The 15,639-nt window shown below is 34.3% G+C and overlaps 1 protein-coding gene across 1 annotated transcript; it reads right to left on the minus strand.

Moving 5' to 3' along the window:
* Positions 1 to 690: 690 nt before the first annotated feature.
* On the minus strand, positions 691 to 14,758 carry LOC123539345 (uncharacterized). The gene is made up of 8 exons (XM_053530657.1): positions 14,650 to 14,758; positions 13,874 to 14,053; positions 12,147 to 12,319; positions 11,507 to 11,610; positions 10,946 to 11,040; positions 7,975 to 8,026; positions 7,635 to 7,691; positions 691 to 703 (listed from the first exon to the last, which is right to left on the minus strand). The coding sequence occupies exons 1-8, from the start codon at positions 14,756 to 14,758 to the stop codon at positions 691 to 693; spliced, it is 783 nt and encodes a 260-aa protein (XP_053386632.1).
* Positions 14,759 to 15,639: the final 881 nt, after the last annotated feature.

The raw sequence follows: 15,639 nt of genomic DNA on the forward strand, positions 1-15,639 counted from the left end.
TAAAACATTACAACATAAGATGACAACAACGTTCTAACTGCCAAAGGATGCCTTCCATGATTCGAGTTAAAAATGAAATAGAAAGGAGAGGGACTAGAAAGTAAATTTTTAATTGGTGAAGATTGTAAGAACATGGGTAGGTATGTTCTGAAATACTTACTTCTGCAATGCTCCTTTAACAACAACGGTCCAACTGCGTCCAAAACCTTCCAGTTTCTAATAAGGATTTCAGATACAGATGATGGAACAATTTTCGTGTTTGACTTTATAGAGGGATCTTCACGTATATTCAATACATGGGTTTCACCATTACTTATGCCAATAAATTTAATCATATTGTTTGAAATAATATGTTCATATTCGCTCAGTCTTGATTCAGATATAAATATAAGCAGGTGAGTTTTTGCGCTTGTAAATAACTTGTGTAATCCAAGTAAATTTTCAAAAGACCATTCTGGCCAAATTTTAAATGCAGGATTGATGTTTACTTTATATTCATTTCTGTCATAAACTAGCTCGTGCCCATTATAAGATTTTATTAAATTGCCTTCCATTACACCGCTCATAAAATAATGTTGAAAAACCACAACAGTGTTATTTTCAGAATACAGTTTACTAGCTAGCCTATTGGCTTTCTTTTGAAATTTATCTGCTTTCGTCATGTCTATGAATATCAAAATCGTCTTTTTATCATTCAAACACCCTGAAATAGATCAAGTTGAACATAGTTAAATGACAAAGAACTAGTTGATGATAAATAGGATGGAACTCTTTGGTACGGATCTCAATTTTCAAATGAGAGGTAATCTCCATATTTATTTATTGAAAAACATTGTTTATAAATATTGTTTTTGAAAGTACTTGACTTAGAATTTAATGAAATGTTTCAAAAAGCACGGAAAGTTAACAATTCTGATGTTGTTAAAATGTTTATAAACTAGTAAACATCATAATTACAGCAATTTTCTTCGTCCTCGCCATAAATGCAGTCCACATTGCCATCACATACGCGATGAGAATATATACAGTAACTTCCGGGGCATTTCACGTACCCGTCCGGACAAATGAATTCGGCTTCCATAATGAAAGAAATAAGAAGTACTTTAACTCTACGATCCATTCAGTGCAATACGATAATTTGTTTGTTTAAATTAGTGACCACATAACAAATAACCGAAATGCAGCGAGATAAAGTAGAATACAGGAAACACGAATTAGATTTTAGAAAAACAGGTATCCACAATCATTAAAAGAAAAACACTTGAATGCCGTCGTAATCCTGTAGACTAAACTTTAATTCATTATGTATCATATTCAAAATGATCAGAGAAAATGAGGTGATTCAAAAGTTTCATTGTGCTGAAAATGAAGAGGAAAATATTTTAAGTATCATAATTATTCCTGAATTTTTAGGAGAAATTATGCAATGCAGCAAAAAATTTAAAAGCAATGAACTTCGGAATAAGTTTTATGTTTTAACGTCAAAGATATATTTCGAAGTTACCACAGTCTTGAAGGTGGTTTAAGGTAACAATCCTCTATATGAAAACGGGTTATTTTGTAAAAGCAATGTCGCTTGTTCCCACTGGAGTATTCGTTCCCACAATAATCAAGCCGTAGTATTTGCCGAATTGAGCAAAGTATTTTCAAATTGATAAAATATTTTTTTTGGGGGTTTAGATTGTTTAGAATGATAAAACTGCGCGGAACATATCCGTCTGTCATGAAGCTGCACTTTTGTTCCACGTTATTTCCCTTTTCCCTTATTTTCCCGAAAGTCTTTACCAAAAAAGAATAAACTAAAAAATTTATTTGAACCTTTACACTCATTGCTTTGGTAAAGAATAAAGGTTAACTGTAATACATTTATGTTGCAATGGCCTGAAATTTATAATAAACCCCGGAAGTCTACCTTTGAAAAAAAACCCCTTTAATTTGAAAAAAACGTAAAGACCCTTGGCATGTAAAAAAAAAAAAGAACGGAAAAAAGGGAAAATTGCGTTAGCGAGTGTCAAATACATAGAAAAATTCCAAAAATAAAACATTTCCGAAAACCCTGCTTTAGGGGGAGAAAGCATGAAAACACAGAATTTTCTTGTTCGATCAGTAGTTTCTATCTTTTTATGAAAGTTTCAAGTTTTGGGATTAGAAATAAAATGTTACTAAAAAGTTCGAAAATCAACCCAAAATAGAATATTTTTTTATTCGTTTGGGTAGATACAGTTTTTGGCCATTTTAAAATAGTGCGAGGATTTTTTAAAGCTTTTAAGTAAAAAATAAAAAAAAATTTGGGAAAAAATATTCTTTGGTAGGTAATAATTTGAGGGGAAAATAGAGTTGATGAATGGCAACCCATCGAAAAGTCTGAAGCTTTATAAAAAATTATTTTAAATAGTGGATTTTTAAAACAAATACTTTGATTTTCAAAAAAAAAAAAAAAACCAAAACTTGGAGTTATTAAAAACCATCCCTTTAAAAAAAACAATAAAAATGTAATAATTTTCTACATACAAATTACGACTAGTAACTAAGTATAGATGCTTGTTTTAACATTTCTATATATTAGATTTTACATTTTTAATAATGGACAGAGGGAGGGCTTCTCTACAGTCTAGAAGTAATGAATGTATCTATAGATAAAACTGTTTAATGATTCGGTAATTTATCATTTAAATTCTACAAAAAAATTTGCAAATACTTTGAAAAAAAGGAGTTATTATTCTATCCCAACCATCTTATCGAATTATATACAAAGAAACAATAATAAGGACATAAACTGACTACAAGCATTTTCATTCCAGCCTTTTGTTCATTCATTCGGCTCTGATTTTCAGAGGACATTTCTGGTCGATCTTGATGACTTATGCCACAAGATCAAACATTAAATAAATGGTGTAATAATATGTCTATTATCACCTTGAAACAAAACGGTGAGTAGTAGAAAAGAGTTTTGCAGATGTTATTGTAAGATTTCACTGCGTCAAATAACCTTTTACATAGAATAATTTCATGTTTCTTGAGTGTAAGATGTAAAACATGGTATTTTGTATCATTTTAGCTGGAAAAAATAGAGAAATTATTTTACAGAAATAAATAAATACAGTTCAAATATGTATCTAGAAATATAATAAATCCGCCATTTTCTTTTTTTGTTGCCAACAAAATGGCCGCCTTTTTATCAAATATTTAATTGCTCATAACTTTTTCATTTGAGGACGATTTTGAAAATTCTTTCACTTGTCTAAATACTTTACGAAATCCTAGCAGATGGACTTTACATCAGAATAACATTACTTTCCCTTTGAAGGTTAAAGATGAAATAGCTCGAATTTGTGTGCGCCCCATAACTACATGTATAAGAAGCAATTTCATAAAACTAGCACAGATTGTTAACCTTATAACGAGGACATACGAGATACATAACCCATGTCACTAGGTCCCGGGTGAAGGTCATACATAGTTGTCAAATATTAATGTCCGCTTTACTTCTTCCATTTCTTCTTAACAAACGGACATTCACCAAATTTGGTTTGAAGCATCCTTTATAAGGATCCTTTCTTATAGTTATTCTGTTTTTCCCTGTCCCTAGAAAAAATAAGAGAACTACTTCTTCTTAACGACTTTACAGATACTCACCAAATTCGGTGTGTAGTTTCCTTGTAATGTCCTTAAGTTTATCTAAATATTTTGGCTTGGCCCCTTTCAGAGGCAGCCACATCTTTCATGCTGATGCCCGAATGGCATTAATGTTGTGTCCAATTTTTTGTTGACATATTTGCAGCAAATAAAGAATAAACGCTACATAGAAGTTAAAGTAGCATAGCAATAACATCTATCTGACATGACCTTTGATCAATAAGTGCGACCTTGACCTTCAGGGAAATGGACCTCTGTCCTGTGGCAATACTGTTTAATTGGGGGTAATAAGTGAAATAATTACCTCTGCCAAATTTAAAAATGCTCAAATTTACATTCTAGAAAAGATCTTATACGATATTTGACCCTAAGTGTGACTTTGAACTTTGAAATAATGGCATGAGGTTTGTGCGCGACATTCCGCTTCATTCAAGCAAATATTTATGCTAAATAAAAATAAAATTGTTTACCGAATGTCGAGACCATATTTACCTTCGAGTGTGACTTTAAACCTCTAAGATAGAGACTTTGGACTTGTGCATGGAACTACGTCTCACTGAAGCAAACATTTATGCCAAATAGAAATACGATTACTCCATGCATGTCAAAGTTATGGCTCGAACAACCCATAAAATGAGTTTGACCCCTAAGTGTGACATTGTCCTTCCGAATAGGGCCCTGGTGTTGCCGTACGAAACTCCGTTCGTTGTGGTGAGGTCAACATTTATGCCAAACAAAAGATAAGATTAAACCATGCATGTCGAAGTTATGGCCAAGACACTCTCTTAAATGACCTTTGACCCCTAAGTGTGAACTTGACCTGATGAATCTCAACCAAACTGGTATGTAGCATCCTTGCAAGGTCCTCTCTCAAACATACACAAATGGTTTTTGGTAAACAATATAGCAATGAATAATTCCCTTGGCAAAAACATGCCCAAAACATGCAAGGTCAAAAGGTAAAAGTTATGTTCAGGTGAGTGAGTGACATAGGCCCAATTAGAAATCTAGTTCTAATTTCGCGATCAGATTTGTTTGCAGTCGCGATTTCTTTTTATCCTAGAAACTTTTGCCTGTAATGATGTGACGGGAACACCGAAAAGTAAATTTCTATGCATTTGTCGCTTTTTGGTTGCTATGCTTCAAGCTGTTGCTCATTTACGGTTGACTGGGTCATTAATCATCCCTGTTTTTATATTTTGGCAAATTAACACATAAGAGTATTCAAACAACCAATTTTTAAGTGAAAAGTTTATATCAAGTACAGTTTTATTGTTTTGCTTGTATTTGATAAAATCATAATTAATGGATTGTATATTCTAATTATCGGCTACCAAATAAATACGTTTTCGGATCTTTGTTTAGCTTCAAAGAATAAACACTTTAAACTACCTCCCATCTATCTTTAACTTGTCAAAAATACCATTGGTTTTTACATGTAATCTAAAGGATATTCCTATATGGTTGATAGTTGACAGTTTTGTTACACTATTATTGCATTATTTAAAATGGGTGGGTTAACTATATACCTGATTTTCTTATTTCTTGGCCAAAATTTAACTAGGTATTTAGATAATGTTCTAGTTCAACGGATATTTTTGTAGTGGTTATGATAACGATTTTGAGAACGGAGAGCTTTTTAAAGGTAATTTCTTTATACTGTAATTTTAACATTGATATTTTTTATTTTTATTTTATTCTCTTGTATTCAAAGTGTCAAATTTAGCGTCAGTTGTGTCCGAAATTAGTATATTTAACATAATATTATAGGCTGCACCGTATCCGCAACGCAATACTAATGTTGAAAAATACATTTGTATTTCACTATTTATCAAACAGCTGAAATGGGCTTGACCTCAATGGGAAAATTTATTTAATATTGCAACAAGCCGTTAAATAGTGGCTGCAAATAAATCCTACTAACAGACAGTGTGAGCTTGGTTGAAACACGCGGGAAAAGACGTAACGTTTTAACTGTGCTTTAAATTCCCAATTTTCATAGAACAGTAACGTGAACATGAACCTAGTAGTCGAGGAATTTTATAATCCTATCTTATTCAAAAACATTTCAAGAACATTAGAAAAATCTATGGAGGAGAGAACGAGTAGTGAAATTTTTAAGAAGACGTATCAGTTCTTCATTAGGCGTTTTTATGAGTAACATGCAATCAGGTATACGAGTATGACTGTCAAATCGGAAACAAATCGGAAAATGGCTTACAAAATAAGAATACGCTTAATGTGAAATTTATTTTGTAAACTTTTTTTGTAATTAATTTATTTTTCAGTAGTTTGATGCACAAAAACTGCGCGTGAAAAGTTGGGTTGGGTACGAGAAAATTAAAAATAAATACAGCGAAAACGATGTCGAAGACCCCCGCATTCTTAGATAATTGTAGTTTTTTTAATCTACGTACCAGTTTTTACACACTTAGTCATTCCGCACGAAAACAATAATTTTGTAGAAAGATTTTGGCTTGAATTTTGCATTCCTTCGGCGAATTGTTGGAGTACATATTAAAACATTACATCACCGTGTAGGTTTCAAAAGAACTATTTTGTAAAATTGGAAAAAAAAAGAGAAACATTTTTAATTAATGGACGCACCGCAGCTAAATTAATCGCCATTAAAACGGCAACGTAACAACTATTTACAGCTAGGCTAAAACGTAATTTCTTTCGACGTCATATGTGTACAAAATTTGCATTTGATCTTTTCAATAATTGTACATCGGATAAAGTTCAACTTTTGCTATAAACATATTATCAAGGATGCAATCCCGTTCATTACGCCTTCTTGACCTTAAAGTATCATTAAGAAATAAACATACTAGATCAGATTCAATGAGTAATAAAACATGACTAATTAAATAGTTAAATACTGATTGCAAGAATGAAATAATTATAGGTTATTAGCTTTTTATCGAGAAATATGCATGAGTTCTAAAACGGACTTTATAAATGGGTACGTAATAATTGCCATATATGGGTGAGGTTTATCAAGTCGGTGAGTGTACAGACAATGTAAAAGGGATAAACATTCATTTTAAGTTGTCCTATAACTAATAGTGAGGAAAAGCAGAAATACTTCATGCTTTTCGTAAGCTTATGTCTTCCATGAAAACGATAATACATCCATTTTCGCTCAGTTATTGTTGGATGTTCATAATGATTAGAAAAACATTTAGAAAAATGTAGTTTTTAATATTTTCCATATGTTATTTATCTAATTTATAATAAGAATTGGCAAAGAATTTAGTAACAAAATACACTACCGATTATAAACCGGAGGTGACTGACTTTTGGTGTTTCGGACAAGTCAACGTTTGTATCTTTACTGTTATATACGTGTATAAAATAAAAAAGTATACCACAGGTTGTCCAACACGACATAAATGAAAATGTTGCAGGCTCGGTTTGATTGAGCCTGTACATGGACGGTAGTGGGGATGCAAGCTACCGTATATGCCCTCTAGCCCCGGGTTGAGCAGAACTCAACATTTACACATGTTACAAGCACCAGGGTATAATTTAGAGACATCCACGGATGTATTCATACGGCGATGCATATGGAATCTTCAATGATGCACAGAAAAGTGGGTTATGGTCCCCAGATAAAATAATGGCTTTGCCCTAAACGAGAAAACAGTAGAACTTAGTATACTGGAATTTAGAGGCGGGATCTGTGATTATGGAGCCTGCATATCAAAGAAACTGCAAATAACAAAATAAAATTAAAAAGCAGGCACAATAGGTAGTTAATCAATATCCAACGCTTTTAAAGCGGGAGTATTGGAACACCCAAGCCGACAATGTTCAAGCTGAAAAATTAAACAGTACACTAACACAACTTAAATGTCGTGCTGAGCGATCTGAAGAGATCGAAATATAACAGCTCTGACACAAACCTTGCGGTAAAACTATCATTAGTACCTTTAGTACATATTATAGGTCCTATTGCAATTCGGTTGTTGTTTACATCAAAACTGTCAAAGTACCTGAGCTGTACGGATTCTGAGGTGAAATGTATCTCAAAAGTATCTGTGGTTGCATTGCTGAAGAATAAAACATACGTATATTTCTTAACCGTAACAAGGTAAAATCAAAAGTGCTACATATTTTTATAAGTATCGTCCCTGCGTACTGCTTCCTGTGATCCCCCTATTCCTGCACTTAATCAGCTTGCTTCTGGGTGAATAGGTCGATTGCTGACATTTTATATTTTACCACAAATATGATGAGCTAACTTTAATTTACTAAGGTTTCCATAGTGTATGATTACTTTAAGCCCGCTCGTGGAAATCGACATTTCTGCAACGATATGTGGTAATTCTAAACCCTCCGATGTCATTTGATGTCTCTTTAGCTGAACTATTTTCTTTATATATTGCTGTAATATTTCGAAATAAATTGTTAATTACTTCAATTTTCTAAAACGATAAGTTTACAACAAGAAATAACGACTTTACAAATGAACTATTTTTTGAAATTTTATAGTAACACGTAAAAGTATTCAACATATTTATACAGAAATATCAGAATTTATAGTAGATCTACGACGATTGTCACAGGACAACTTCAGAAGTATTGAAGGGGTTTTGTTTAGATTCCATACAAAGATGGGAGCCATACTGACTATATATAAGCACTAAGTGAAAACGATTCCATTCGTTTTTCGGGTCAGTACTTTCGAAAGCTCAGGGTAAAAAAAAAGATTTAAAATTACTTTACTTGAGGAAGACTCCTATTGATTTTGGGGTCATTGTTTCACAGGTCAAGGTCACAGAAATGACCCTATTTATTGTCCCTTAAACGTTTTTGTGGCACATAATTATAACCTTATCCATCTTTACGGCCGAAATTGTGTCGTGCATACCTCAAAAAGTATTTGAAAAAGATTCATCAGATAGCACATATTTGTTACTCAGAATGTTAAGTTGACACTAAGGGATTTTTCAGGGACTTTTCTAAGCCATATCACAATTATGGCCTTTGACATTTATAAATTAAATATCATAAAAGGCATACAAGTTCGTGTCACAAACTTCTCAAAAGTTCTTGACCTACAGTCTTGGAACATTTTAAGAGCGTTATTCGGAATGCAACGTTATTCACACGGAGTTCAATTTTGGATTTTACTTAGACACATGAGCCATGACTTTGTCAAAAATAAACATAAAAGCCTTAAAGGTTGTACCGCATGGATCGCAAAATGTATTACTAAGTGTTACGTACATTTCATTCCCAATTATGTACACTGTATCATACTATTGTTTTATCTTGATAACTCATATTTTACTGTAAAGCCTGTCCTAGTTTTTGGACATCATGCATTTCAAAAAGTCAGGTTTATTCAGCTATATAGTATCTCAGTCTCTCTCATTCACATCCGTCATCCTCCAAACACTCCCTCTCCACTTCTGTACCTTTAACTTGATATTATATCTATATGATGCTCACATCCATGTCCTGCAGCGCAACCCATACACTCCACCTCCTTTCTTCTCTGTAACTTTAAGAGGCCGTATTTCTACTTCCCCACCCTTACATCCTATATAATTCTTGTTTAAATGTCCATTTTTGGAACTGCCTTGACCCATTCGACTTGCGGATGGACGTATTATACCTCGTAAGGTGGGGCTCGGGCTGATTTATTATACAAACAAACTTTTATCCGGAATGTATTGAAGTTGCTCTTTTTGATTTGTCCTTTCATCTACGAAGCAATTAATGTACATGCATATATGGTTCATGAGACATCTTCACACGAGTTTACACAATTTACATTTACAATGAAGTACGTGAAGGTTCGTCTGGTTGTAAAAACTTTTATTAACACTACCTGTAACATAGTAGGCACCTGTAAATTTGCTGACCTGTTTGTGCCCTACAGTGATTATTTGTGACCATTGGCCGGTTAGTTAGGAGATGCCCCGATGACGTAGTATAGCCACACTGTATGTGTTCTTTTATGTGTTTGTTTTGTCCTTGGTTTATATTTGCATTTTGCTTGCTTACAGTTTATGTACGTCACCGTGTAACCGCGTATACACTTTGTAGTCCGACAACTATATAATGCCATGTAGTTCGATTTTTTGTGAACGGATTTCATTCAAGTTTTGAATATAAATAATTTAACACATTAGACGTACTTTCCCGTAATTTATTCCCAACTGATAAACATATAGGTATAAAACGTAACAAATAGAAAATATCACTGTAAAATCCGAATACACAAAATGGCATAACGCAAAATTCTAACAATGTGAAAAGTAACTGAATCCCAGAAAAGTTTGTACGTTCGGTAAATTAATACTTCGTGTGTCCTCCCATGTCCTCAACATGTACACACCTCTGCCTTATCGACAGCACGTAGTTCCAGATGACCCATCGGAGTATAATCCTCCATTGATGCACAAGGGCCTGTTCCAGTTCACATAGATTGCGCGGGGCTGCGGGTCGACTTCGTACTTGCCATTCAGGTGCTCAATAACATTGGTATTCGGTGACTTAGGCGGGAAAGGCAGTTGCCGCACGTTCTGTTATTGGAGCAATATCTGTGTCGTACGAGCAGTATGGACCGGTTCTCCGCCTTGCAGCAACTGCATGCCACGTACAGCATGTCGTAGGTGCGGAATGGCGACAGGGACCAAGATATCCTGCTGGTACCTAGCTGCGAACAACTATCAAGTCTGTCTTGGTGTGAAACGACACTCCGCCCGTACCATCACAGAACCACCACCATACTTGTCTCGTTGTAACACACGTGTCGTTCAGTCTTTCACCTCGACGTCTGTACACTCGCATCCTTCCGTCATTGTGGTACAAGTTAAACCGACTCTCGTCCGTGAACAGGGCATTTGAACCACTCAGCCCGTGTCATACGCTGGTGCCGTTGGACCTATCGCTCCCGCTGTTGTCGGTGACGTGGTGTCAGAATAAGTCCCCTGAATGGCAACCTAGCTTAATTGCCCGTGCGCTGAAACTTCTGCCGAAGGCTAGCCACATGTCTGCCAAAGACTCGGGAAACCTGTAAAAAAATATAACTCGATATCAAATTTTCACGAATGTACATTTGTATTATAATTTATTTTAAATAGATTCATTTTGTAAATGTTTGCAGTCAGAATATCGTTATATAAAAAAAAATCTGATTCACTTACGTGTCTGAGTGAATGATCGCCTTGCAACACCGCACGCTTGGATATTCATCCTAACCATTACAATTTTAATAGGTAGATTATGTTTTTCAGGGTAAATAGAATTCCAGAATTACTAAATGAAAATAAAAATTGATAGTTTTGCTTACCAACATTTCCTCGTGCAAACTGGTGAAATCGTGCACGTACCAGACACAGAACTGCTGGATCGTCAAGGTTGAAAGCTTTTATAATCTCTGTACAGCTAATAAACAACTTTATGTGTAGTTTCAAACTAATACATTGAACAATATTCGAGAAAACGGACTTTAAAAATGTCGAATTAAAATGGCCCTAAATGGTAACTGATGTGGTATAATTTCTCCTGTGTCGGTCCAGACGAAATTATTGATGACGTCATAGAGGCGTGTTGTATCACAAACCATGAAGGAAAAAAGGAAACTGGGGCACTTTGGCACTTGTCAAACGAGCCATCAGTGTTTAAATTGTTAATAAATACATTTTCTTCTGTAAGGCCACTAGACATAGTACAGTATTGAAAGTATAGCGTCATAGACACTGTCACTGAAAATAGTGATTCTTGACTTTGCTTTTCTCCATACAACAAATATATTAAACTAAACTTAATATTGTTTTGACTGAATTTTAGTTTCAGATTACATGAAACGAAGTGCCATAATAAATAATAAAGAATTTGATGTAGAACGTACCTTTCAAAAGGATTGTATTGTAACACTACATGATTTGATTCCCAGGACGTCAAATTAGCAAGCTCTTTAATAACATATCTTCGCTGACGTGTTTCCTGTGTAAACTATTTGAACAAGAATAAAATATATTTTAGCTGGCGGCAAATGATTATGCATTTGCGACCAGTGCAGACCCAGATCAGCCTGTACCTCCGTATAGGCTGATCATGGTCTGCACTGTTCGCTAATTAGTCAGTACATTTTTAGTGAACACCCCTTTGAATCAAAAGTCGCACTGCCCAAATTGAATGATGGACCATTCCATTAAAAAATAGCAGATTAAATATTATTATATCTTAATGTAATGATTATGTATTGTTACAGTAATGGATCGCAGTCCAACTGTTCATGACATACAATTAAAGGTAATACATTTGTGCTTAAACATACACCATTCATGGTATGAAAGTTCTGTCTATGTTATAGGTGAAACTAAGGTTAAATTGACTGTTTTCATTTTGTATAAACAAATATGCAATGAAATTGTCTAAAAATAGTAAACACATCTGACAATCTTACTTTGTTGCTATGCAAAAGCTACACCATTTATTTAGTCATAACCATATACAAGTATAATATTTCTCTCAACAAAACCTTTTACCTTTTGAGAACATGTATACCAGGATGTTAGGGCATCACGTATGAACTTCTGTGGCTCCAAGTTGTATTCAGCTCCTCTGTGGTGCAACCAGTCTACATTATGATATATCATTGTGATTTTTATCCGATTTCCGATTTCATCCTTTTCAAAATCACAATAAATATACTTTCCATCTGCAGGTAGATATACATTTTCATTAATAGAAAATTACACTTGAATAAAAAAAAAACATGTGAGCATTTCGGTGATCATTATGTAGTGCTATGAATAGGATTTTGCATGTTTTGGCAGTTTGTAGGCTGTAGGTGTACTGTAGATAATATTGCTTCACTTAACGCTTATCATGCTGAAACATTGATTCTGTCTTTGCGACCAGTGCATATCATGACCAGCCTGAACATCCGTGCGTCTGATCATGATCTGCACTGTTCGCCATTCAGTCAGTAACTTTTTTGTTATGCACCCTATTAACAGTTAATGGTACTGCCCAAATTGAAAAATGGACCAGTACATTATAGAAATTTAGCAGGGTAAGGGCTAATATGCAGTGTTGGACACTACGATTCCACTATCGATAAGTTCTAATGGCAATAACGGAAAACTACATCACGTGCAGTTCTTGAAACTCAATGGGATGGAGCAGCATCGCGCATATTTCATAACCGCTCATGAACAAACTCGATCAAATCGAGTCTGCTATTGTAGGTTTCCTTCTATGCCGCCGAAAGATATATTCACAGAATTTATTAATTTTCACAACAGTGGTCAGCTGTAAAAAGTCTCCCTGTACTTAGAATCGAGTGTTTAATATATTTTTTATTTATTTTGGGATTACGGAGAATATTCATTTTACTGTAATAAAACTCCGCTAACGTAGGTAGTTGCGGGCTTGAGAGGTGTCGAATATTTCAGAACCTCCCATGATCTGACACAGTTAAGCCATGTCTTCTGTTATGCTGCTGATAGCATTTTATTATTCCAAAGGATCTTTTTACAGTTCCGGCTTGTTTCGCCGGGAAATTCATAATGTTTGGCAATATTTAGTACATGTAAGTGTATTCGTGCATGGTCCTTTATATGGTTTCTGAGAATGCATTTTACGAGCATGTGTAAGGGGTTCATCTGGCGCTAATGCACTTTAATTTACACTGTCATTTACCTTCTAAACTTGGTTGAACCATGTATATTCAGAGTGAAGGTTGGTATGCGATTCAGGGTTTTAACCTTCTCAGTTGTGTTTTGCCACTGACTGTTCACAAGTTGAACATAATTGTGCTTGATGTTTTCGAGTTGTCTATTTGGTTCTTGTCTGTATATATTGGTGATCATATAGCTATCATGTGCACAAACAGTTATGTATGATCATGTTTTAAGGAGGAAGCATGGTTAATCCTAAGGTTAGAATGTTGTCATCGTTTTTATACAGTTAAATGACTACTCTTTTTAGATTCTCTCAGACATGTTTAAAATTTGACACGACTCACAACAAAACATAAATGTAGGATATGTTAGGGAAAGAAGTAAGATGTGTACATGTACGTGTAAAGATTTGAATATTATCTTGGCGTTGATACAATAATAAGTCATTTTCTTTGCATTAGTTTCAGTATGTCAAACTTTCGATCTTTGCAACATCTAGATAGAACAACAAAAGTAAACATCGGTCTCTCTCTCTCTCTCTCTCTCTCTCTCTCTCTCTCTCTCTCTCTGATTAGTTAAATAGTTACCAAGTATTTTCATTCCGCTTTCAGAAATTCCAACATTGAGAAGCTCTTCACATGTTTTAAAGAGCTGAGAGCAGTTTGACTCATCCGATGCATCATTACAATCAACTAGACCGTCACATACATAACTTTCTGGGATGCATGTTTTCGATAAAGCACATGCAAATGAACCTGGACAGTAATCTGCAATTTATAAACCACATTTGCATGAAATTTAACAAATTGCTACAAACTTACATTGCACTAAGCCTTTCAGTTTAAACAAATTACAAATCGTTATTCTTATTACCTAAGCAAAAGGAGACATTTGTTGGGTTCTTTGGGTATGAAAGTCAAATGTTAATCTTTCTACACATTCCTAAACTTTGTTCGGAGAAATAAATACTCGGCATGTTTCAAAATATCACAGCCGCTTTACATTTGTATCAACAAATATGACCTTTAATCTTCTCGCTGAACACTTATACAAGACAAAATTTTATAAGTTGTCCTGTGAAAAATATATAACCTTATGTCTAAGTCCATTTGAATACGGTAGAGTTATGAACTAAAGCAGAAGGTGTTTCAAGCACTTACATATTTTAAAGAAACAACAGGCTTCTTGATTAATCAACACAGAAAATCAAGGAAATAACGGTAATACGTTAAAACCATTCCATTCATCACTATACTAGGAACACGTGACAGCCAAAACATCCAAAACTGGAGATATGATAAGATATGATAAGATACAATATCCAGTATTTTGTCGTATCTATTAATGTTATTCGTGTACTCACCACAGTTTATCTCGTCACTTCCATCCTTGCAATTGACCACAGCGTCACATTTTTGATGAGGATTAAGACAGACGATACCATCACATGCAAAACTATCGACTGGGCACATTTCGTACTCTAAATATTATAGAAAAATTAATTATAGCTGCAGTGTAACTGACAAGGCAATTTATATCTTATTTGGATATTACTTTTTAAGGTAAAAAACGGCTCTAGGTTTATTGATATTCAATCGTGTCATAAACTGATCTAAGGAATTAATCCTATAAAAATAAGAACTATTTAACAAAAACATTCGTATACTCTTTTGTATTAAATGCCACATTTGTGAAACAATTATAACTCCGTGAAGAATAAATTTGATTGATTTGTTTTATTTCAAACTCAATTATATTTTTGTCAGTATTAAAAAATGTTATTCAGAGTTCTTTTGGAACGCTGTTGTATAGTTAACCTAGACAGATGAAAAAGTGAGGATAACAAGTTTCAACATTTGACCGAATTGATTTATTCCTTTAACTACTCAGTTTTGTTAGGTACTCGAAAAAGCTGCGTTAAACGGACATTGGTTATATTTTTATCGTTGTACCTTTATTTGGTCAACAGGTGAATATGAACTACAGCTTTCTCATCTGAAAAGTTCACCATCCAATGGCACTGTATATTAATAAAATCCGCATTGTAACTGTGTTAATGCATAACACGACTTCGTCTACTCAAATCTTTGACGCAGCTTGCAGTCGTCACTAGTGTAAAGATTTGTCAATTCGATTAACACGACCATTGAGACACGGTGGGCAAGTGCTCAAAATGACTTTTTCAGCGCAATGTCGACGGTACGAATTCTCTTCGAAGTCATATCGTCGACTTGATAAGTTATAGTCGACTAGACTAAAGGGAAACACGTTAAAAACCTAGATTCTTGTAAGAATGCCACGTTTAAGGCACGTATCAACGCATTCCAGGCCATTGACATGGATTTGTACAACC

This window comes from Mercenaria mercenaria, chromosome 18 (genome assembly GCF_021730395.1).
Source record: "Mercenaria mercenaria strain notata chromosome 18, MADL_Memer_1, whole genome shotgun sequence".
Taxonomy (NCBI): domain Eukaryota; kingdom Metazoa; phylum Mollusca; class Bivalvia; order Venerida; family Veneridae; genus Mercenaria; species Mercenaria mercenaria.

Bases quoted from the DNA above. Each gene is read 5' to 3' on its own strand.
- LOC123539345 (XM_053530657.1), bottom strand. From the start codon at position 14,758: ATGTGCCCAGTCGATAGTTTTGCATGTGATGGTATCGTCTGTCTTAAT. The intron at 12,320-13,873 runs GTAACTATTTAA...ATCTACCTGCAG, and splicing joins AAGCGGAATGAAAATACTTG to ATGGAAAGTATATTTATTGT. The intron at 11,611-12,146 runs GTAAAAGGTTTT...TTGTTCAAATAG, and splicing joins GGTATACATGTTCTCAAAAG to TTTACACAGGAAACACGTCA.